Raw genomic sequence first — 25,716 nt, 5'->3', positions numbered from 1 at the left:
AATATTTCCTCATGATAAAATTGTGGGACTTTACATTTTTATTTTTGGTTGGTAAAAAAAAGCGCCTATGATACTCGACACTTTGAAAGTAAGAATAAGGGTAAAGGAAGTCTCACCCAATGTATATCTAACTTCTTGGTTGTGACTTGTGACTTGTGAGATGCAAATTTTCCCTCTATACCAAGCTTTACATGGTCTATCGACTTATGCGTGAGCATTGTTAACACATACGTAGTATACAAAAAAGTACAGTTGCTGAAGCTAGAAGCAACATCCGCAATGCAATTTACATGACCTTGTTTTGAGCCACAATTTTCTAAGGCTAAGCATCATTTTTCTGGCATTAGTTGATCACTTAATCCTCTTCATTCCTCCTTCATTATTTCAGTATCAAAAGAATCAGAACCAAGAAGAATAGAGCAACGCAATTACACAACACTGAAACTAAATTACTTAAACGTGCGGCAACTGTTCATCCAAAAAATTTTTTAAAGAATATACTATTGTTTCAGATTCACTTTGAACACTCGGAAAAGAGCAAAAAAAAAAATGCCTCTTTTTCCTGCTCCACAATTTGATGAATTTCGAGATAAACTATCTGCTCAATTAAGACCATGGCATCGTTCTCTTCAATTCTGGGCTCGTACTGCTGAAATCTATACTGGTTATAAGGTTTAATTTCTGGGGTTCTTCTATATTTTTGTTGCTTTGTTTCGATTTTTGTGGGTTTGGGTTTTTTTTCCAATTTTTAATTGGTTTTAATTTAAGATTATTTGCATAATTATGATTCTGGGTTGTAGTCTAAAATGTGTTTAATCCCAATTTTGTTGTTGTTTATTGAATTTTGGTTTGAATTTTAGGTATTTCAAGTTCAAGTGAGTTTTGTGAAAGATGCAAAGAAGCAAGAGGAAATGTGGGAAAGGCAACATGAGATTGCTGCTGATAAGATTTACAATATGTGCTATGATCTTGGTGGGTTCTTTCTTAAGGTATTTTAAGTTTCTTTCTCATCTTTTTTAATGCAGTTTTTTTCTTGATTTTTGGTGGATTTAATTGAATGTCAATCATAAACATTGAATTTTGCATTAATTTGGACAAGCTTAGAGAAAGTTATTGATAATTTATGTTGAAAATTTGTTGCCTTTTCGTTTTTTTAATAAAGTGGCACCCTTCAGTAATCTATATTTTTCAATGGGCATTGGTCCTTTTGAAGTAAAATTATAATCTTGCATGTAAACTTTTGTAATTAAAAATGGTTAGTTGGATGGCTTTTAAGAATGGCTTGTATTTATTGGATTGTGTCCCACCATTTCTATAATTGAGCTATGAGTTGATGATTTTGTTCAATATTGTAAATTCTAAGGTTTTTGTGACACTTTGTGTCGAAAATTTGCTGTCTTTTATCAGTTGTTCTCTCTTGAAATGGCATACTGACATTCTTTATTAATCTATAATTTCAATGGGCATTGATTACTTTTAAGTATAATCTTAATCTTGTATCTAAATTGGTGTTATTTAAAACGGTTGACTTTGAAGAATAGATTCTGTTTATTAGATTGTGTCCCATCATTGCTATAGATATCGTATCGAGGTTATTGTGATGTGTAGGGAATATATTGGCCTGTATATCTGATGAATGACTAAAGTTTATAATCTGAATGCTTTTGGTGATGAGGCTTTGATTAGATTGCTCAAATTGTTGGGAAACCGGATTTGGCCCCTGCTGCATGGGTGCGACGGCTGGTGACTCTTTGTGATCAAGCTCCCCCTACACCTTATGATACTGTTCAGCGTGTGCTAGAGAAAGAGTTAGGAAAAAGCATTGGAGAATTGTTTGATGCATTTGATGAAAATCCTCTTGGTTCTGCTTCCATTGCACAGGTATATCTTCTATGTTGCAGATTCTGAAGTCTTGCCTGTTATTTATCTCTTTGTTATGTTGATACTTCTAAGTTGGACATGTTCTTGATAAGATGTATCTTGTTGATTCTATGTTTTTCTGATAGATTTGCTATTCGAGCCAACTTCTTGTTGATAAATGTTTGTTTTTACCCCTTGATTATTGTTGGTCATAAGACTCTTCTCTCTTTGCATAATACAAAAGTAAAGGTTCATCTTTGCCCCATTAAGATTTAGACTTGTCTAAAAGGTCATAATCTGAATATCTGATAACCCCATGGAACCAAGGGAAAATTTTTCACACTCAGAATTGCTTGTCAGGGTTTTGCCAGAAATTAAAAATGTTTGTCATTTTGCGCGGATGCCACTTCAGTCTACTCATCAATCTGAGTTTAGTATAATGTTTCTAGTGATCTAACCTTTCTTAATGCAAGTACTAGTTGGGATCCATCAGCCAGCCGGTATGTGAAAAATCTCAGGCTATAGACTATAGTGCTTGAAAATTTTATAACATTTGTGTTGGGAATAAGTGTGTTTTTTGCTTACTGTGGACTACGCTGGATGTTATGATTCCTGAGAGCACTATATGGATAGATATAATTTGTCACCATAGTATAGGTCTGGCTTCTACACCATGACTTGCTCTTGATTAGATATGTCTATGATTCAGCTAAGCTGTTTCTATTGATTTATTCTTTTACTTGAACATTCATGCTGAATCTTATGCAATTTTTTTATTCTTTTAATTTAGGTCCACCGTGCAAAGTTGAAGGGTTACACAAGAGATGTCGTTGTTAAGGTAGATAACTTGGATGCTTTTTAGGAGCTTGAATAGTGACTATCATCTGATGCCTGAAAATCTTCTAGGTCCAACATCCTGGAGTTCAAGAGTTGATGATGACTGATATTCGTAATCTGCAAGCTTTTGCTTTATACATGCAGAAGACAGATATCAAATTTGATCTCTATTCTGTGACAAAGGAAATGGAGAAGCAGGTGAAATTTTTATGTTTGCTAGTTTCTCTCCTATTTTCAATGTCATCCTTTAAGCCTAAAGCTGGGATTAAGTAGCTGTAATGAAGGGAATTAATCATTAAACACAATTAGTGCCTTTGTGGTAATTCATCCCCCTGCTATAACATGACTCATGATGAGTCTTATTTTGCAAAAACATGTGTGTACACGAGTAACATGACTATGAAATTTATGGCTGTTGTAATACCATCAAATTGATCTTTTATCAAAATAGTACATAGTTTATGTTGTGCATAAGTCTCGATCTCATGTTTTCCAAGTATGATATTTGATATGGTAAAATGATTCATACATACGAATTAAATGTTTGAGGGTTGAACATAATTGGGTCTGAATGGACGGAGATCTCTTGTATTACTGTATTTACTGTTTGAGAAAGAATGCTTCATGTATCCATATCTGAAGATTTTTATTAGTTTATGTTGCGAATGTTATCAGTGCTTATGCTCCCCAAGTGGGTTTAGATGCGGAAGAGAAACGACAATTTTGGGAGGATCTAGACGAGGTGGTACAGGGTGTCCACCACTCAGAGAAGTTATATATTGGAGGGGATCTAAATGGGCACGTTGGGGCGAGCCGAGAGGGCTATGGGAGTGTCCATGGAGGCTTTGGGTATGGGCAGAGGGACGCCGGTGGTGAAGCTATTATGGATTTTGCCCAATCATATGATTTAATTTTGGCTAATACTTGGTTTAAGAAGAGGGATTCACACTTGATAACTTTTCGGAGTGGAGCAAATGCAACTCAAATAGACTTCCTGCTCACAAGGAGCATAGATAGACAAAGTTGCCTAAACTGTAAGGTTATCCCAGGGGAAAGTGTGGTCACCCAACACCGGCTATTGGTAATGACTATTCGTCTGAAAGAGAAGGCGAAGAAAAAAGTTAGACAAGAAGAACCGAGGATAAGATGGTGGACCCTAAGGGATGCAAAGGCTAAGGTTTTTACAGAAAAGGTAATTGAAGAAGCGGATTGGGATGGAGAGGTGGATCCGGACATGACTTGGTTACGAATGAAGAACTGTTTCCTAAGAGTGGCCAAAGAGGTCTTAGGGGAAGTAAGGGGAAGAACTTCGATACAGAGAGATACTTCGTGGTGGAATGAAGAGGTGAAAGCAGTAATTAAGCAAAAAAGGGAATGCTATCAAGCCTTAGGAAAATGTAGGAGTGATGAAACCTTTGCAGCGTATAAGGAGGCTAAGAGTAAGGCAAAGGCAGCTGTTCGTCAAGCGAAAGAAAAGGCATATCAGGAGGTTTATGAAAAACTTGATTCCAAGGAGGGAGAAAGGATCATTTATAAGATGGCAAAGAGAAGACAAGAGGCAAGGAAGGATATTGGCATGGTGAAGTGTGTCAAAGATAAGAACCAAATGGTCCTAGTGCAAGAGGAGGACATCAAGGACAGGTGGAAGGGGTACTTCGATGAATTATTTAATGGAAGTAATGGAGTTGTGATAGGAGATACCTCTGTGAGTGATGAAGAAATCAACATGGAGTATGTGCGAAGGATTAGGAGAGTAGAGGTGGAGATTGCACTGAGGAAGTTGAAACCTAAGAAGGCGGTTGGCCCTGATGGGGTACCGATAGAGGTGTGGAGGTGTTTGGGTAAGATTGGTATTGATTGGTTAACAAACCTTTTCAACAAGATATGGACGGCTACAAGGATCCCACAAGATTGGAGGAAGAGCACCTTGGTCCCGGTTTATAAAAACAAAGGAGACGCTCAAGATTGTTCTAACTACCGAGGAATTAAGCTTATGAGCCACACTATGAAGCTGTGGGAAAGGGTGATTGAACAAAGGTTGAGGGCATACACAAGCATTTCAGATAACCAATTTGGTTTTATGTCTGGGAGATCTACTATGGAGGCAATCCATTTGATAAGACAAATGATGGAGTTTTATAGGGTAAAGAAGAAAGATCTTCATATGGTCTTTATTGATTTAGAGAAGGCATATGACAAGGTGCCAAGAGAGATACTTTGGTGGGCAATGTTGAAGAAAGGTATCCCACGAAGGTATGTAGACCTAGTTAAGGATATGTATCGGGATGTGTCAACAAATGTGAGGACATGCGGAGGGTTGACAAAAGATTTCCCTATTACAATCGGATTGCATCAAGGGTCTGCATTAAGCCCTTTTCTTTTTGCAACGGTTCTAGATGAATTAACTAGACCATTTCAAGATGAGGTTCCATGGTGTATGTTGTTCGCGGATGATATCGTTTTGGTGGATGAGACTAAGGACGGGGTTAATGTTAAGTTGGAGCAATGGAGGCAAAGGTTGGAATCTAGAGGGTTTAAGCTAAGTCGGAGTAAGACTGAATATTTGGTATGTCGTTTTGGCACTCAGAGGGGGACAAGCAATGAAGTGGTGAGTTTGGATGGAAAGGATTTGACCATGAGTGAATGTTTTAAGTATCTTGGGTCGATCATCCAGAAGAATGGTGACATTGATCAAGACGTAACCCACAGAATTAAGTCAGGGTGGCTTAAATGGAGAGCGGCCACGGGAGTGTTATGCGACCGCAGCATTCCCCTACAGTTGAAGGGAAAATTCTACAGGACTGCCATAAGACCAGTGTTGCTCTATGGTACAGAATGTTGGGCTTCTAAGAAAGAGCATATTAAAAAGATGGAGGTTACGGAAATGCGCATGTTAAGGTGGATGTGTGGAAACACTTTAAGAGATAGAATCAGAAATGAGGTTATTCGCAAGAAAGTAGGTGTGGCAGACATTGCAGATAAATTAAGGGAAAATCGTCTGCGTTGGTTTGGACATGTAAGACGGAGACCCGTGGGTGCACCGGTGCGAAGAGTGGAAGAGTGGGATCATGGAGGGATTAAACGAGGAAGAGGGAGACCAAAAATGACTTGGTTGGAAGGAGTGAGGAAGGATATGAAGTGCATGGATTTACGTGAGGATGAAGTTTTGGATCGTAAGGGATGGAGGAGAAAGATTTATGTTGATGACTACACGGAATAATCATATTTGGTTCATGTTAGCCGACCCCACTTTTGGGATTAAGGCTTTGATTGATTGATTGATTGATGTTGCGACAGTCAAGTATTCTGTATGTCAGACTGTCAGTGGCCTTCTTAGGCTCCATGATTGCAACCTGGTGAGAAAATGCAAGATTTTGGAGCCCATATGATGAAAGGGGGCCATGGAATGTGGGGAGACATAAACTCATTAGCCATATAAGTATGTTGCAATTAATGTGAAACTTCCTAGAAAAATGAGTGTTGCAAAGTGCAATTACTATGGAACAGAGTAAGTACTTGATGGAGATTTATGCAATTAGTCAGTAATTTGGTTTTTTGTGTGCATGACTTTCCATGTAGTTAGGTAGAGAGAATTAAGATGAGAGATGCTACAGAAATAGTTTAACAACTTTTTTCATTTGTATGTATCCTTAGCTGTCTTTTTGGGAAAGTTTTCTTTAAGATTTAATTTTTGATGATTATTGTCAAGTATTATAGGCAAATTATTGTGATAAAATTGTAAACTTCCAAATTGAATTCATATTGAATCATGTTTAGCGGTTTCTAGGTTGATCATGTGCTACCTTCAAGTACTTTTCTGTTTGCTCCTGATCCTGACTGGAATGTTTAATTTATAATATTTTTTTTCTTTCATAAGATTGCAAATGAATTTGACTTTACAAGGGAGGCTGCTGCGATGGATAAGATCAGGCAATTCCTGTATGAGAATAACAAGAAGAGTCCTGTTCTGGTACCACGAGTCATGAAGGACTTGGCCAGTAGGTAAGCTGCTTATTGTGATTTTGATGGGTGGATAACATCTCATCCACTATTGCACTATTCACAACCATATATTTGTTCTCTTTCACAGCTGTAGACTGCACCATTTTTTTTCGTTATCTTATCAGTCTTGGAAATAATGAACACATATGCAAAGAACTACAATTTGTTTTGCCCATTATACATACAGTGCCTCTTATTAGGATCTAGCCTATGGCAAGGTTGTGGCCTGTGGGGGGACTGGGAAGAACATATGTATGCAGCACCTCGGGTTTGGTTGACAGTGATACACCCTTGAATGACAAGGCGGCGTTGGCTGACCTACTACTTCACAAGAAATTGGCATTCTTAATAATTAATAGCAGACATGCAAAATGCTTTAATATTGCACATTTTATATGATGCCTTGTTTAAGTTTAATATAATTAGTTGGATGAATTCTACTTTTTAATGGAATATGATGTCTACTTCAATGGTTAATTGTGTGGTAATTGTCCATTAAGATTGATTATTCTTTTATTAGGAGGGTATTGGTGATGGACTACATTGATGGGATCCCAATTTTGAGACTTGGAGATGAAATGGCCAAAAGAGGCCTTAACCCTAGTGGTAGGGTTGCGGTTGCAGCAAAGCAGTAAGCCCACTTTTCATCTAGAAGTATGCTATCTCATTTTACCTCGTTTCCTACAAATTTTGTGACTGCTGATGGATTGTATTAATACATATATTTAGCTTCACATTTATTTCTCTTATCCTTTCATGCTTTCTGAAAAATGTAGCATAAATTTTCACTACTAGTTTTGTCGGCACGATTAATTTTTAGCATGGTTTAATCTATATTGGGTATGTCCAAACATCTTTGCATGCAGGAATATTCTTAAAAGCTTGGCTGTGGCATATGGGCAGATGATAATAAAGAGTGGATTTTTCCATGCAGATCCTCATCCTGGGAATATTCTAATATGTAAAGGTTCTGAGGTGAGTGAGAGGCTAATTACCTTTAAGTTACAAGCATTGAACTCTTTATGTTGACTAATTTTAAATTTTTAGGAGGTTAATCGAACTTGGTTACTATTTAGGTTGCATTGCTGGACTATGGGCAAGTAAAAGACCTGCCAGAGAATCTGAGGCTTGGATATGCAAATCTAGTGCTTGCTATGGCTGATAATGATCCTATTAGAGCAATCGAAAGCTATAGGTGGTTACAAACTGACAATCTTGTGGAATTGACTTCTCTGAGCTTTGTGGCTTTAATTTTTTATCAAAAATAGGAAGACAAATCTATCCCATTGAAATTAATCTAAAAACTATATATACAGACATTAGGTGAGAAAAACTTCCATGTCAATCTGATACTTTGATTCTCATCCTTGAGATATTTCTTGTCTGTTCATAGGGAGCTTGGTATCAACACTTTGAGTAAATGTGAAAATGAACAAGAGGAGATGCTGAAGTTAGCACAGACAATGTTCGACACAAAGCTACCTCCTGGAGTAACTATGCTGCAACCTTTCTCTGAGGGATCCTCTATTAAAAAGATTTCCGTTGAGGTGCTAATTTTTGTTGCCTAAGTTGTTGTCCAAAATATTTTTCAATTTTTTCTTTCTTGTCATAAACATTGAATCTCTCTTTTCTTTCTTATTTTTTACACAAAATAAATCCCCTAAAAGTTCTGCTCTCTTGTTTGATTGCATCTAAAGGCTTTTCCTGAAGAACTGTTTTCTGTTCTTCGAACTGTGCATCTATTAAGAGGGCTAAGTGTTGGCATGGGCATGAACTTTTCGTGTGCTGAAGAATGGCGACCCATAGCAGAAGAAGCTTTATATCGTGCTGGTAGACTTCAAGGTAGCCCTTGAGTCTCTATTACTGTACCAGAATATCAGTTATTTTTATGCCTTTAGATTTGATATCTACTTGTATAATTAATCATAACTGTAATTTCCGGTTGTTGTACAGCCAAGGATATGAAGGAAAAAACACAAAGACACGGCTGGTTCAGAAGAACATTTCGTAGGCGATAGCTGATAACATTTGTCGGGCTAGAGACGTGCAAATTTGGAGAACATGCAAATAGCTACTGTCTCATCCACCTTTGTTCACTCATTTCTTCTTGTTAATGCTTTTCTGTTGTGTTCATTCTTTGTTGAGTTATTACAGAAAAAAGGAAGAGAAGAACCAGAAAGCGGCTCATTTTGATTACTCTTGTATTATTTTAGCCACTCTGATGCCTATTGGCATAATCTTAGATGTTTTCTGTAAACCTTAGCAGGTGATACTGCTGATACATGTGCCAATATAATCTGAAATTGAATACATGCTCAACATTTTTAACAACAATGAGCATCTTTATTGAGCTATATGTTTCTGGGTGTTACCTTTATTCATTTTTCCATACAATCAGGTTGTGTAGGATTCCTCATTCAGGATTTTCTTAAAGGTTGGAGACCAATGTAAGGTGACTACATAGATGAAGATGATTCATTGATCCGAAGATCCTAGATAAAATCATGACATAGATGTTGATGATCCATTGATCCAAAGATCCTAGATAAAATCATTAAAATGGAAGAGAAACCAAAGTATGAATTATATTCGGTAAAATGTGATATGTTCTTTCAAGTGATGTAATAATTGAGAAGAATGAAAAGGTTTGTATGTAGATTCTTTGTATTGTACTCCCTTTTATCTCTTTTTGTTTGCCTCATTTTTCTTTTAATCCATCCATTTAAGTTTGCCCCATATTACTTTTAGTAGTAGAAATTACATTTTTACTCTCACAACAATTACACTAACCCCACTACTTTTCTTTCAACCAAAAAATTGGAAAAGTATCATTCCCCTTATGGAGGAAACAAAGGAGGACGACAAAGGAAGTATTTAATTAGTACTCGTAACTAGTAAGTCACCTACATATTCTATAGTCTATACTCTATAGTCCAATATACGGAGTACTAGTTTACTTCTTTCATATTGTTTAACTCATTTTATTTTTTAAATTTTTGATTGGATAGAGTTGACGAGCAAGAAAATTGGGGTGATCAGCATCATATTCGCAATTCATTACCCCTATTACAGGGTGTATACATTAGTTTTTCAACCCTTTTCGCCTTCTCGATGTTCAGTATTATTTTCTCTAAGATCAATGTAGAGCCTGTTCTCTTCAGATTATTTTTAGTTTCAATTCGGTTCCAATAAGTTCAGTTCAGTTTTTAATTTTCTTCTCTTATAAAATATTCAATTAAGTTTAGTTCAGCTTCATTAAGGGCCTGTTCTCATTGACTGAACTCAGCTGAACTAAACTGAATTGAACTGAACTGAAATGAATATTTTATAAGAGAAGGAAATTAGGAGCTGAACTGAACTGAACTAAATTTCAACGTAAGAGAACAGGTCCTAAGTTCAGTTCAATTCAGTTAGCTCAGTTCAGTCAATGAGACCCTTAATCTACTAACCACACTTTCAATATTAAACATGGGTTTTTGTGAGTGAGTTTGTGACTTGAAAAGAGCAAACAAAACCCATATCCTAACACAACTTACACAAGTACACAACCCACCATTCCACACAAAACCCAAAAAAATTCTCCTCATCTTCACCACCATTGTTAGCTTTGGTTGAAGGAAGAGAGAGAAAATGGAAGCAATAAGTGGATTAAGCAGTCCTTGCAATTGCATTTCATCACTACCAAACTCATCTCTTCAAACCCACCACCAAAACCTCCTCTTCCGCCGCAACAACCACCAAAAGTTAGCTGCATTTCACTCACAATCCCATCTTTTTTCCACAAAATGCCCTCTTTCAACTCTCTCTCCTCTCCGAAAGAATTCCACCAAACCCCGCATCTTTCTTCCTCACTTAGTTGCTTCAATGGTCTGTTTTTCTTCATTAAATTTCACTTTTTTCATTTTTTGGATAAGTTATTTTGAATTTCACCTTTTTTTTTTTGGTTTTGTTGCAGAATCAAGTTGAGGAGACCTACATTATGATTAAACCAGATGGGGTTCAGCGTGGCCTTGTATGTTTTTAATTTTGATTGATTTTTAATGGGTTTGTTTTAATTAAAAGAAAAAATTATGGGTTTTATTGGGTTGAAGATTTGCTGAAATGGGTAATTGATGAAATTCAATTTTGTTTAGGTTGGAGAGATAATTTCAAGATTTGAGAACAAGGGTTTTAAGTTGATTGGGTTGAAGATGTATCAATGCCCCAAAGAATTAGCTGAGGTATAATTTATATAATTTTGTCAATTATGAATTTTCTTGCTTCTTTTGATAAAATGGGGATATTGTTTGCTGGATTAGGACTGTAGGTGTTCTGTGCCGGGTTAATTCAATGTTTTTGTTATGAATATGCCTAATTTATGAGAATTAGCTGCTTATTGTGAGTTTGAGAATAGTTAAGGTTTCTTTTAAGTAGGATAAACACACTTTTGTTTGAATTGAAAAAAAAATCTCCAATGTTTTGGAATAATTAAATTATGTTAGTATATATAAAACTCAAGCTCCATTGCTCGAATGTGATGATTATAGGGGTAAATTTAATTTGGTAAATGAAAGCAACAAATTCAATTACTGTGAGAAAACTAGATATCATCCTAATATCCTATAACAAGAATTGGAGTTGAGGATTACAGGCTCTTGATTAAATGGACCCTGAGCATGGCAAAGATGTTGACTAGAGATTGTTGAAAAAATGTGTTTTTATATGGTTATTGTGGAGTTTCGATGGGTTCTTATTGAGCTTAATGTTCACAGGAGCACTACAAGGATTTAAGTTCCAAGTCATTTTATCAGAAGCTGATCGAATACATTACTTCTGGTCCCGTTGTGTGTATGGTAAGATTTGTTAAACTTTATGGTCTTCTTACGTGCAATGTTGGAGTTGGGATATAAGTAGAAATTTGAGGTGATATTTGATGAATATTAGGCTTGGGAGGGTGTTGGAGTTGTTGCATCATCACGCAAGCTAATAGGGGCCACAGATCCCCTTCAAGCTGAACCTGGAACTATTAGAGGAGATCTTGCTGTTCAAACTGGAAGGTTGGTCTTTTAATTTAAATTGTTAGTGACAGATTCATGATGCTATTAGAAATTATTAGCTATGCAATGCTCAAGTCTACCTAATACTTGCAGGAATGTGGTTCATGGAAGTGATAGCCCTGACAATGGAAAGCGTGAAATTGGTAAGAATTTCTATGCTTCAATCTTACTCATCTTGAGGCTCTCTCTGAATTACTTCATGGTTGTGATGTTTTATTAATGGGTCTAAAATATTATATTTGCCTATTACGTGACATTGTATATAGCCTATTTCTTCTGATGCATTGTGGCCCTTTGAATGATTTATGGTTTATTACGAATGTGTTACATGGCAAACTGCAAGTTAGTTCAGAGAAGTTTGTGACTGGCAATTTTTAGATGTTACATTTCTGTCTAGTGATTAGAAACTCTAGTACTAGGAGGTCAAAATCTAGTTACGATGGTATTATTCGAATATAGAGATCAGGAAAGTAGGAAACTACTAGTAATTCTGCTTAGAACAGTTGCTTGCTGAGAAAGGATTCAGCGTGAATTGGTGCTTTCCTGAAATTGCCTTTGCTAATTAAAGATTGATTACTGGTGCTTTGCATAGTTCATACTCCGTATACATGAATTATATGAGGGTGTGTTTCCTACTCTGTATAACATTAGGATCCTAAGAAACTCTCACTTGACGGGGGAAGCTATAAAAGCAACATAACTCTGCTGTAACTGCAGGTGAACTTCTGCTGCACAGCAACATATATTAGAAAATTGATGGTGCTAGAAAGGATAGCAATGTCTATAAACCTATTTTTTGGGCTGGTGGTTGCTTAATTTTGTACTCGCACATTCATCAATGTTGATATATATATATATATATATATATATATATATATATATATATATATATATATATATAATGCCAATATAGTTGAAAATTGAAAGAATTGAATATTTGCATCTGACTTTATACTCTCGTTGCAGGTCTGTGGTTTAAAGAAGGTGAAATATGCCAATGGACCCCTGCTCAAGCACCATGGCTGAGGGAGTAGTGATCTTTTGACCCGTTTCTATGATTCTACTGATAGAGCGTTGCACAGTTTTGAGGCCTTGTTTGCACTGGCTAAACATTCATTCTGCCATGTGCTTCAGATGTAGTTTTCTCTATAAGAGTTTTGTATTACATTTATATAGACAATCACAAGTTTTGTAATCAAATACGAGTTGCTGCTGTAATAAAATTGCTGATGATTTATTACTCAAATCCTGCATTACAATTGTATCAATATGTGAAGTTTCACACTTTTGATTGCTGTGAATTCCAAAGTTCGATCAGAATCAGACAATACAATGGCTATATTTATCAGATTAATCAACACCACTAAACACTACAATAACAGTAATATTGTTACAATCATTGTACACCCTTTCCTGTAAATTAATCAGCAAAGCAAATTGCAGCAAACTACCCAAACAACACTGTCGAGTATTGGAGATTACAGACTTCCAGAACTCAGTGTCTTGAGCAACCTGTCGATTCAGAATCACTCGAACAAGTAGAGATACTCACAGGAGAACCACCATTACAACCAGTTGCCCCTTCTCTTTTACGAGAAGTAGCATACTTAGAAAATAGACAATGTATCGAGATTTCTCTGCCTGTCTTCTGCTCCTGATTAGGACTCGAAGAAACACCAATACAAGAACTATCACTATTATAGGCAGCTAATAATCCTTGCTCACCACACAACCCTGAAACCTTGGGTGAATCCTCCGAAACATTCGAATTCGATTCAAAATCCATAGAATCTTGAGTTGTCGGGCTAAGATTACGCTGAGAGCCTTGCTTGAGCTTCACAAGCGTCGATTCTGCACTCAATGAAAAACCAAACATAACCACTAAATCAATCGAATTACGGAATTTCAACAATTGAATTGGTCAATTTTTAATATTTTTGGGTATAATTGACAGCACTATTACAAATTAATGAAATTGACTGTAAGATTGAAGTATGAATTAAAAGCCCTAAATCGATGAAGCAGAAAATGAGTGATAGAAAATTGAAAAAAGGGTTGATAATACCATAGATGGAGAGAGAATCGTGTTTGAGAAGCTTGGAAGGAAGACGCTCTAATTCCAACAATTCGACAGGTGATGGCGACGATCTAATCCGGCCAAACATCCTTGTTTCTCTCTCTTAATTTTCTCTCTCTTCAAAAATCAAAATGGGAGAAACACTCAACAGAACAACAAAGGGGGGAATGAAATGACTCAATGGGGGAGTTGAAGGGCATAGAGCGGGAACTTGTTCCCCAAACTTGAAATGTTATATACAAACCCCGCCTTCATTTTTTATCCTACAGGGCGCTTGGCAATAGGGATAGGGATAATGAGAATAAGATGATAGGTTAAGGATAAGGAATTACGTATTAAGTGGAATAAAGATAAAAATTATGTTATCCTTTGTTTGGAATGAGTTGGGAATTAAATTGGGATAAGTAGCAAATTTACTTAACTATCTTTATTAACTTTTCTCCTCTCTCGGTAAAATTATCTTTTACCTTTTAATTTTTATCCCCAACTCTTATACTTGCCCCCCTTGTTATAGAAATAGAGGGATAAGCCTCTATTTAGTCCCATCCCTTTTATATGGGATAACTTATACCCCTCAAACAAACCAGGGATAATGGGATATAAGGGACTTTAAATCCTTATCCCATCAATAATCCCTACAAACAAACATGCTACTAAAGAAAAGGACGTTAATGTTAGCTTATTAGGAATGATTAATAATGAATTAGGGTTATGTTGTGCAATTTGAGTCACTTTTTGGTTAAGGCAATGTTCTAGAGTTGCAGTTGGGAAATAGATTAGTTTAGTTATGAAAAATATTAAACGACGAATACATTTTGTTTCAAAGATTAATGTTATGAACTAATTATTTTTTTTTTATACAAATTTTCATGGATATCTTGAGATTTAAGCCACTAACCGATTTTATCATGTTTTTACTTGTAATTTTTTAGGGTTTATACTTGATAAAACTTCAAAACTGATTAATTATCCTAATTTCTAGTTTAAAAAAAATTATCCTAATTTGATTTAAAATCACTTACAAAGTTACAAACACACAAGAGGTGTTTGGAGTTATCTTACTTAATTTCTAAGAGAAAGGCAAAATTCTATATTCATGGACTTACCTAAACAACTTAATTAGCAATGATTTTTACCTTATGTTTACATCGTTGTTGCAAAAATTTCTATTGTATGGGTAGCTAAAAAGACAATACGCTAACAAAAGGTCAATTAGACACTATACAATAATGAATGAACCTGGTATAAGCTTACTACAAACCTAGCACGACATGTCAAGCACACTAGTATGTCATTTGTCTTGCATGAATCTTGTTTTCAAATTTTGGTAAAAAAGAATAGAATAGGAGTACAAGAAGTCGGCTTATGCATGTTTCCTATTCTAAAAAAGCTCTATACGATACAACTCTCTTAACTCATTCAAGACACGACTCGCTTAAAAAAGAGGCCCGTTAACATGACATGTGGACTTACATGACCTAGCATGTCCCCAACTAAAGGGGATTCATATGAGAAATCTAGCCTTTTATAAATTCAAAAGGACAAAAAAAAAAAAATGTAGATCAACAAGAGATGTGGGTAAAACAACTACGCACCAATTGAGGAACGGATTAAAAGGACTCATAAGCATTATTCACTCATTTCCTAATAATTAATTATTAAGGATAATATTTCGTAATTGTTACAAATTAGGTGACATTTTAGACAAAGATTTACCTAATATTATCCTCCTCAATTATTGTAGATAAGTGGAACAATACTAGCCAAAAACAAGATTACTTTTTGAGGGCAAATGCCGTCCCATTTAGCAAATGTTTGAACATAATATGGTAATTGGTAGTCAACTACTAACATTTAAGCCATATTATTAATGAAAATTAGGGGCAATTACCAAATGAAAAGTTAAAAATCTTAAACGTGAACAAGTAGCCGTCATATTTGGTGGGATTCATCTATCATTTCAAGATTGTGACAAAAAGTTACTACAAAATTTCACCCAAGTACTATAATCCAGTTGATAGCTAGAGTAATTTACACAGGCAATACCCTAATTTGAAGGGTAACTTCAACAAAGATTGCTGACCCAAAAAAGGGCCGTGTATTTTGCCCTAATCATGATTAAAAGTTAAGGACATTTCTACAGATTGAGATCCAACAACACTTCCCCAAGAGAAGTTAACTCTTTTAACCTTTTCTCATTTCTCGCTCTCTCTCATCAGTCATCAATGGCATCCCTCCTAGTCTCGCTACTTGTTGCGTTTGTGTTTCTCACCTTTCCATCGGTGACCATGGCTACTAATGATAACTACTATCCACCGCCACTCCCACTCCCACCACCGCCACCTCCTCCACAAATGATGTCTCCACCACCTGAAGGTATGCCCATGTCACCGCCACCATACCACCATTTAATTCTATCTCCTCCGCCATCACATGAACTCTTTATGTTGCCACACTTTATGCCACATCACAAGACCATCTTACCACCATATCATTTACCACCGAGGATTATTCTGCCACCGTGCCATCCATGTCATAAGATGCCACATAAGTTCAGGCCACACCCGCACAAACCTAAGCTGCCGCACAAGTTTAGACCACACAGGCATAGACCACCGCATAAGTTCTTTCTACGACCACATCACCATCGCCACCACCATATGAGAGAACATCATTGGCCGCCTATCCATAGGCACCACTCGCCAAGACATCATCACTGGGAGCCAATCCATAGGCACCACTCGCCCAGACATCATCATTGGGAGCCAATCCATCATAGGCACCACTCGCCCGAACATCATTGGGAGCCAATTCATCATAGGCATCACTCACACGAACATCGCCATTTGGAGCCACATCATCATAGGCATCACTCTTCCGAACATCACCATTCTACTGAACCTCCCCACCGACAATTTCATCATCATTGGGGTCCCTGGCATCCACACCCCTTTTTCCCACCTATATATCCCCAGCCAATTATTCATCACCATCACAGACACCATCATCATAGAAGACATCATGACCACGGCCATCCAGCCCTGCATCATCACAGGAGGCCATTCTTAAGGAACCATCATACACTACCTCATCACTTGAGAAGAAGAAACCGCAGCCATGAACAACCAACACACCATCGGGGCATGAACTACCATCGCCATGGAATAATATATCATAGGCACCACCTACCACCTGCTCGCCACCAAACAATATACCATGGACGTCACCCTCCAGCAACTCACCGTCGCACAACACCATATCACAGGCCAACAGTCCATAGACCCCACACCACAGCACCTCATCATGATAGCCAAAATCATGGCCATCCTGCTCATCAATATCATGGAACGCATCACAATACTCCTTTATCTCATCATCACCGCGAACAAACACATCATCAGGCCAAGCCACCCCATAGCCACCATTCTGCTGCTCATCGTGCAAAGTCAACCATTAAGAAACATAATCCATCAGCAAGGCATCATCACAGTACAGAACACAGCAGCCGTCACCACCACCAATCCTCTCATGAAATAAGTGCAGCACAGCAAGCTATGCCCCCTTCATAACAAGCTATGCCCCCTACATTACAATGACTGATTGGCAGCCGATAGAAAATACAAATCTTTCGAGCACATCTAATAGACTTAAAACCTTTGTGAATGTAGCCTCAGTCATGGTCTCTAGTCTAACATTGATGAACACTTGGCAGATACGAGTACAACTTAAACAACAACTTGAAGAAAAATGGATTGAGTAGCTACTAGATTAGTCCACTAAATGTCTCATTTTAAGAAAATGCAAAAATATCAAAGTTTTCTAATTATTTGTAATTTTACAATATATAATGATATGAAAGTTCATTTCTGATTTAATTGGCAATTAATTTGTGTGCATCAGTGTATTTCAAGTATCGGCTTTGAAATCCCTAATGATATCTCAAACCAGTATGGCTCACCATCCAATCCCCCACTCCATATAAAATTACTCCATAACCTTCGAAACTCGCTATTTGCATTATCATCTCATTCACAAGATGATCCAGCATTCTATTATCATAGGGTTACTGTAATCAGAATCAAGCATTCTATGATCCAGCAATGGTGGCACAAATAGACAGACAAGCCATAATTTTCAGTCTTACGAGATTTAATAAATAAAATTATGACCTTGCCTAAGTATATGTCCCTGTTCACCAAAAGGGATTATAGACTCAATAAGCAATAATTCAGCAAAATGCAATACCACTACACAGATTAAACAACCTAGGATCAAACAACGCGAATACTCGCATTCTAGCAACACGATAACAATTTGGGGTGATTGTGCCCTGACATTCAACATTTCAACACTCTCTGTTCAATCAATGAACTATCAAAAAGAACCCATCTTTTTCATTTTTTGCAGCTATGAACGAATTTCCCACATAAATTATATCAACAAATTAACAAAACAACCTCAAATATCGAGATTTTTCATCCAAAATATAATAACAATAATAGCAAAAAAACAATCAAAGAGGCAATAATCAATAATTATAAAGGTTCAAACTGATTGATTTCACGAAATAAATCCATACATAACCAAAATCTCCAACAAAAAAAAAAAACGAAAATTACGAGAAAAAACTAAAACCCATTAAAATTAAACCTCCAACTTTCGCAAGACAAAAGCGAGGAGAGAGAAACAACACATCTAAAACAGAGTAGTACCCTTGCCCTTCTTATCACCACCAATCTCAAAATGCTTGCAACGCTTAATGGAGTGTTGAGAGATGTGCTTACAAGTCTGACATTGAAGCCTGAGAACAATCTTCTTAGTAGTCTTAGCCTTCTTGTGGAAAACAGGCTTAGTCTGACCTCCATAACCAGATTGCTTGCGATCGTAACGACGCTTTCCTTGCGCCGCTAAGCTGTCCTTGCCCTTCTTGTACTGGGTGACTTTGTGGGTTGTGTGTTTCTTGCATTCCTTGTTCTTGCAGTAGGTTTTCTTCACTTTTGGGATGTTCACCATTTTTGCAGATTGTTGGAGGAAGGAGGCAGAAACCCTAGAAATTGAAATGGGGGAGAAGATGGGATGGAATGAGGAGAGAGAAAATTAGGGGTTATTTGTTTTGACGGTGATTAGGGTTTTGAAGTTGTGTGGGCTTTTTTTGATGAGATGCTAGTAGTGTTTTTGGATAAGCCCATGGAAACTAATGATCTTTGCAGGACTTGTATCAGAGCAATTGGGGACTTGGGGTTATCAAATTGATTGTTTTAATCCGGTCGGGTTCAAATCGTATCGGACTAGGTTAGACTTTTTTTTATCATGCTAAATTATTTGATCTATACACATTTTAAATTGGGCGTGTTCGGTAAAATGAGGCTGTAGAGGTGGTTGTTAGCTGTGGTAGAAATTGTTAGTTGTAGGAGTAATTGTTAATTGTCAACATATTGTTAGCTGTGAAGATAGACAATTAAGTATGAGTGTTTGGTAAAGTAGCGGTTGACTAGCTGTTACCTTTAAAAAAATATAGGAAAATAAACCAATGGTCACCTCTACTTTTCAAAACCTAATAATGTTAACTTTTGACAAAAGTTACTTTCACCACTAAACACAACGAGTGTGTTCGGCGTTAGCGTTTGAGTAGCTTTTAAGTCAAACCACTATTTAACAAAAAAATGAGAGTGTTTAGCAAAGTAGTGGTTAGGGTAGCCATTAGTGGTGGAGGTAGCTTTTATGAAAAGTTAAAAATATTAGCTTTTGAAAGTAGAGGTAGATTTTGAGGTAGCTGTTGAAAATTTATTCTATAGTTTTAAATATAAAATATTGATTTTTATATGTAACAGCAGCTAGTGAACTGCTACTTTACCGAACACTCATACCTAAATTATCTATATTCACAACTACAGCTTGTTGACAGCTAAAAGCTACCTACACATCTAACATTTACCTTCACATCTATATTTTGCCGACCACGCCCTACATCAACCACTACATTGCCAGCCACTTAAATTGTTTATAAATTTAAACCACTAAAATCTACTCAAAAACTACTAGTGAACACTTTGGGGTTTTTTTTAAATAGAACACTTCAGGTTATTTGAATATGAGTTGAGTCAATCTTAAATCGTACTACTGTATTATGGGGTAGCTTTTGGTAGATTTAGGCAAATTAAGGGCATGTTCACTTCAGCTTAAGTTCAGTTCAGTTCAGCTCAGTTCCAATCAGTTCAGTTCAGTTCAGTTCAGCTCCTAATTTCATTCTCTCATAAAATATTCATTTTAGCTCAGTTCAGTTTAGTTTAGTTCAGCTCCAATCAGTTCAGTTCAGCTTCAATCAGTTTAGTTCAGTTTAGCTCAGTTCAGTAAATGTGAATAGACCCTAAGTGTTCAGATTGAATTGAGTTAGAGCCTGTTCTCATACGTTTATTTTCAGTTCAGTTCAGCTCTAATAAGTTCAGTTAAGTTCAGTTCATCAGCTCCTAATTTCTTTCTCTTATAAAATATTCAGTTCAGCTCTAATAAGTTCAGTTCATCAGCTCCTAATTTCCTTCTCTTATAAAATATTCATTTAAGTTCTTTCAGCTCTAATAAGTTCAGTTCATCAGCTCCTAATTTCCTTCTCTTATAAAATATTCATTTCAGTTCAGTTCAGCTCTAATAGTTCAGTTCAGTTCAGTTCATCAGCTCCTAATTTCCTTCTCTTATAAATATTCATTTCAGTTCAGTTCAACTCTAATAAGTTCAGTTCAGTTCAGCTGAGTTCAGTCAATGAGAACAGACCCTATTTAGAATGATGTCGAATTATTTATTTGTTTATTTATATTATATCAATTATGGGTCATCTTGAATTGGATGAGATTTTGAGAACTCTACTTAGCCTATAAAAAAGGCTAAATAAATAAGTAATAAGGCCTATAAGTATTAAATACCACCAACAATCATTATCATCGTAAAAATAATTAAATGTGAAATAAATTACCCGTCTTCCTTCTCATCAAGGATTTTTAAACACTCTCATTTTATAAGAATTGAAAAACAAACCTTTAAAACTTAAGGTAAGAGTATTACCAAAAGTCAATGATATACAATAAAGTTGACTTATTAGTTCAATTAAGAAATTCAGTATGCAAATAACAAAAAATTTAACTATAAGTGTTGAAAAAAGACCTTTCAAGCTAGGCTAAATTAAGAACAAAGCAAACAAAGAGATTGAGGACTATCAAATTGGATTGTTGTAATAAAATAAATTTCAATGACTTAAAAACGATAATTCGAGGCAATAGGAGTGGCTAAGGCAAGAATTGAACCCATATTACCTTTATAAACTTTACTCCAACTACTAGTTACTAGTATAAGTTGTAAAAGAAATGTGACACATGCGTAAAACATAGCATGCGAAAGCTCCAAGTTGGTTGATTCATTCATTCAATTCATCTAGTCTACGTAGTCTAATTGAAAGTTTAGTTTGATAAAGACTGTAACTTGTTAAAATCTGACGAATTCTTATTTCTTAATGTCCACTGATTGAACCAATCACCAACTACTTATGTACATTGAAATTAAATTATATTGGATACGTCCTTGTTGGAAAGTGACGGCCAAATTGAATTGAGATGTATATATACCAAAATTTATTTTTAATCAATTAAAATAAACCAAAACTTTTACTTTTGATTTTTTTTTTTTTTTTTTTTTTTTTTTTTTTTTTTTTTTTTTTGAGATTTTAACAAAATTTTACTTTGGTTGTATCATGGAATCATGGATTGAAAGCGATTTTTAAAGGGTAATAAATAGTATATCTAAATTAGAATGTTATTTTTAATTAGTAAAGTTTTGGGTGAGACGGACTCACGTGAGTCCACTATCATGTTTTTGGTGTTGCGGGCCTCGCGATCGGGTATAGTTAGCCCGCGCCTTTTTATTGGACTTTTGTTATTGAGCCCGGTCTCACACAAAATCTTTTTTTTTTTTTTTAATTTTAGTGAAATGAATTTAAGTCGGTAAAATCAAGCATAGGGAATAATATATTAGAGTGTTGCCAAATGAAAAATTCAATAAAATTTGGGTCATGCTAAGTGAAATAACTCCATTGTCAAATTTTGAGTTGCCTAGGTATGAAATCAAATATGCCTCATGGTTTCTACTCCATTGTTAAACCACAATGGACAAAGTATATTTTAATACTCCGTATTTAAACTTTTCAAAAGAATTATTAGGACTACATAAGTACATAACTATTACTCTTCAAAAAAAAAAAAAAAGTACATAACTATTATTTATTACATTCTTAAAATAAATATATTGTCATAAATTTATACCTATGAATGTACCATGTATATAATATTGAGTAGTTATTTGCTCCAAGTTTCCCTAGCTTGAACATGTGTTTACGTGTGATGTAATTTCAATATGTACACATGTTAGCTAAGCCAATTGCAAGTTATATTAATAGACATAAATGATATGTTAAATATCCTTGAGGATGATTTGAGAAACCAATTTCAATGTCATCAATGATTAAATTAGAACTCTCATTTTGGTAATGAGTGAAGTAATGATAAATAAGCCTTTTATAATAAACTAGGTTAGATCCCGTGCCATGCACGGTAATTTCAATATTTATCATTAGTTTAATACAATTATTTTACTATAAAAAATAATATCAAATTTCAAAATAGGATGAAAGTTATGTAATTACAATTTTTTTAAATCTTTAAAGGAAACAGAGGAAGAAATGCATGCACAACAAATAAAAATAACCATGGATTAAATTACAAAGTTATAGATAATATTACATTATTGTATTATATGACTTTGTTCCCGTCATAAAATAAATAAATATATAAATCTTTGTTGAATGTGTAAAAATGAATATACTTGCCAAATAGAAAAGAAATATTATTGTAAAGTAAGTATTAAATTAAATACTTCTCTAAGAAGTTTTGAAAAAAAAAACACCTTTTGGCGGGAAAATTTTTAACCAGGTTATGACAAGTGTCATTTCTGGTTTCGCCTTTAGTATAGGTACCAGCTCTTTGCCCGAACGCTCGAATATGATGTTCACTAATTTTTTTTTATAAATTACTATGACTCTACGTTGTTAGTTGTTTATACTTTTTTTATCAGTTATCTCACTTTTCTTTATTATATATAAAGTAAATAATTTTTTATTTATTTAAAGTAGTTGTAATTGTTCTATTTTTCGGTTATTGCTTAGGCCGTAGATTTTTTAAAAAAGATACACTATCTTAATTTTTTTAACCCAAAAAAAAAAAATTTGGAGGGAATTTTTTTAATATAAACACGACACATGTATTTTAGGGATAAAGATGGTGATTACTTTAGTCTATAGTATTGATATTGATGTTTCATACCTTTATATTTTAATAATGAGAAATAGGATTCTTTAACAAGTTTGCTATGTAAGATGTAGACCTCATTTATTGTCAAGTGGATCAGGCGAGTGTTCAAGTGTTCAAGTGTTGTCTATAAACTCAATGTTAATGTGGGTCTTGATGGGATCATAGTTAATTGACATGATAACACCTATATATGGCTATATAACTAGTCCATGGCAAGTGTAGCCGCTTCAGGTATATCAATTTTGTCAGATAATATAAACTCCTTAATCAGAGTGATTTCCATTGATCAATATTTATAGGGTTACAATGAGAAACCTAATCATATTAGGTAACTATAAGATATGTACAGATATCAAAGATAATCTTATACAAAATATATCCTAAACCTAGGATGAGAATATTCTATGGATATTCTCTATCACACCCCCGCAGTCAGAGCGGGAGAAAATCGGATGCTCAGACTGGATTTGAATCACGCATCGAATGGTAAGGATAGTATGATAACCCATGATCAAAAGAGAAGTAGTAGACATGTGTCGGTGATGACGACGAGAAGCAACAACCACAACCTATGTAGAGTAGAGATAAGCACTGCTAGGCCGGAGGAGAAGGAGAAGAGCCGCACACAGACTTGGGCTAAGTTGCAAATCCAGAGAAGAAGAAGCTAAGGGATCAAACCATCATCGGGGAGAAGACACTACACTACTACGTGAAATCACAGTTGAATAAAAACAAATAAAATAGCGCAAGAAAAGATTAAATTTCACCGCTTGAAATTAATCTCAAAAGAGAAACCCAGGTAGCAAGAATCAATACTCCACAAAGATTCCAAGTGCTGCGACAATAAGAGGAGCCAATTTGATAGCAAAAGAGATGTGCAAAAGTAGTTGACCTTATTCTGATATACGACCACCAAAACAAAATCTATGTGATTATGTGTAGAAAAACCAATGGGGCAATGTAAGAATCATTGTTGGTCATGAGGAGGTGGAAATAGAGTGCGGCACATGGAGAAGGTTGGCAGATGTGGTTACTGCCAGTAGTGGGAGGCGGTAGTGTATGCGATTGCCACCAATGATGGAGGCGGCTTTCGCGGTTGCTACTGTCGGTGGGAGGCGCAAGGTTACATAAAGATTCTAAAAAAAAACTTTGAGAAAAGGAAAAAAAAAAATCTATATGTGTGTGTTTGCGGAAGCATAAAAAATTTGTGTATATCCTGCCGGTAGGTTTAATTTTCCAACCCACCGGCAGGGTGAGAATTTTTATATATGATCCCAAGATCTCACCTAAGCTGTGATACCATGTCAGATAATATAAACTCCTTAATCAGAGTGATTTCCATTGATCAATATTTATAGGGTTACAATGAGAAACCTAATCATATTAGGTAACTATAAGATATGTACAGATATCAAAGATAATCTTATACAAAATATATCCTAAACCTAGGATGAGAATATTCTATGGATATTCTCTATCAAATTTTTATACGAAGTCCATTATTGACAAACATTCTATTAGAAGATTTTAAAGATACCAAAAGCCAAATTGGTGTTTGATCACTATTCACTAATCACTACCAATAAAATGTGACGTTTTTGTTTTTCTAGTAGATTGGTCATCACACGTAAGCCATTAAACGTGGAGATATTGACATTAATTTCTTCTCTTAATTAGTCACTAACTCAATCTTACTACCACTACTTAAACTAGTAATACATGAATACATCAAGCCCTGATTCTCGGTGCTTTGCATGCCAGATAGTCATTAATAGTGATTATTATAGTATACGTTTGAATTATTGTCTTCTTGCTTACGACCTACCTTTTTTCATACCATAAAATTATATGAGTAGTACTAATGCTCTTTCCATTCCTAGATTCATCTATCCAAGTAAAACTTGGTCTAATAGAAATGATTGTCACCTCACAACACCTTACATGAGGTTGTGAGACCAATCCTCACTAAAGGGAACTTGAAGGTGGAGATTCTCTTATCCTTCCCGCCACTCTCAAAAGGCCTTGTTTTTGTAACTGGGTCGGATATGTTAGTTAGAGACTACAGTTCAGTAGGACGCCTTCTCCTTACCTAGAGCATGTTCTCTTTGGTTTAATTTCAGTTCAGTTCAGCTCAGCTCATTTTAATTCATTTCCCTTTCTTTTTTTTTTTTTTTTTTTTTTTTTTTTTTGACGGCAAAACAAGTAGTTCATTTCCGTTTTTTTTAGTTCATTTCCCTAATTTCTTTATCTCATAAACAATTTATTTCAGCTCAGTTAAGTTCAGTTCAGCTCCAATCAGTTCATTTTATTTCAATTCAGTAAATCAAAATAGGTAGTATTCCCAGATTCAACAGACATTATTGATCTAATCTACATATCAAATACAAAAAAAAAAAAAAATCAAAGAGAATAATATAAACTAAAATAATCCAAAACTCACACACAAAGGTTCTTACTTGTCCTAGTAATCCAAAACCCACGAGGTTTCCTATCCCCTTTCGCAATTTACAAGGACTTTCCACTATTTCATTTATTCTCAATTTTCTTTTTCTTT

At 35.4% G+C, this 25,716-nt stretch overlaps 3 protein-coding genes and 1 pseudogene across 3 annotated transcripts; 2 read left to right on the top strand and 2 right to left on the bottom strand.

Annotated features, from left to right (window-relative positions):
- Window positions 1–243: 243 nt before the first annotated feature.
- On the top strand, window positions 244–9,055 carry LOC145616266 (uncharacterized). Its single transcript, XM_081670962.1, has 12 exons — window positions 244–672; window positions 861–989; window positions 1,687–1,881; window positions 2,651–2,698; window positions 2,767–2,895; window positions 6,575–6,699; window positions 7,220–7,330; window positions 7,566–7,674; window positions 7,776–7,894; window positions 8,093–8,246; window positions 8,397–8,541; window positions 8,653–9,055. The coding sequence occupies exons 1-12, from the start codon at window positions 550–552 to the stop codon at window positions 8,715–8,717; spliced, it is 1,452 nt and encodes a 483-aa protein (XP_081527088.1). The 5' UTR covers window positions 244–549; the 3' UTR covers window positions 8,718–9,055.
- A 1,164-nt stretch (window positions 9,056–10,219) lies between these two features.
- On the top strand, window positions 10,220–12,981 carry LOC145616205 (nucleoside diphosphate kinase 2, chloroplastic-like). Its single transcript, XM_081670898.1, has 7 exons — window positions 10,220–10,566; window positions 10,655–10,711; window positions 10,833–10,919; window positions 11,451–11,531; window positions 11,623–11,735; window positions 11,829–11,878; window positions 12,702–12,981. Exons 1-7 carry the CDS (start codon window positions 10,330–10,332, stop codon window positions 12,767–12,769), a joined length of 693 nt encoding a protein of 230 aa, XP_081527024.1. The 5' UTR covers window positions 10,220–10,329; the 3' UTR covers window positions 12,770–12,981.
- A 58-nt stretch (window positions 12,982–13,039) lies between these two features.
- Window positions 13,040–13,991, bottom strand: LOC145616206 (uncharacterized). Its single transcript, XM_081670900.1, has 2 exons — window positions 13,801–13,991; window positions 13,040–13,586 (listed from the first exon to the last, which is right to left on the bottom strand). Exons 1-2 carry the CDS (start codon window positions 13,898–13,900, stop codon window positions 13,231–13,233), a joined length of 456 nt encoding a protein of 151 aa, XP_081527026.1. The 5' UTR covers window positions 13,901–13,991; the 3' UTR covers window positions 13,040–13,230.
- Window positions 13,992–18,344: 4,353 nt separating this feature from the next.
- On the bottom strand, window positions 18,345–18,890 carry LOC145617524 (large ribosomal subunit protein eL42 pseudogene; annotated as a pseudogene).
- Between the last annotated feature and the right edge of the window lie 6,826 nt (window positions 18,891–25,716).

This window comes from Chenopodium album, chromosome 26 (genome assembly GCF_948465745.1).
Source record: "Chenopodium album chromosome 26, dcCheAlbu1.1, whole genome shotgun sequence".
In the NCBI taxonomy this organism is placed as follows: Eukaryota; Viridiplantae; Streptophyta; class Magnoliopsida; order Caryophyllales; family Amaranthaceae; genus Chenopodium; species Chenopodium album.
Note: the sequence above shows the minus strand (reverse complement) of the source record. Positions and strands in the feature narration are given on the sequence as shown.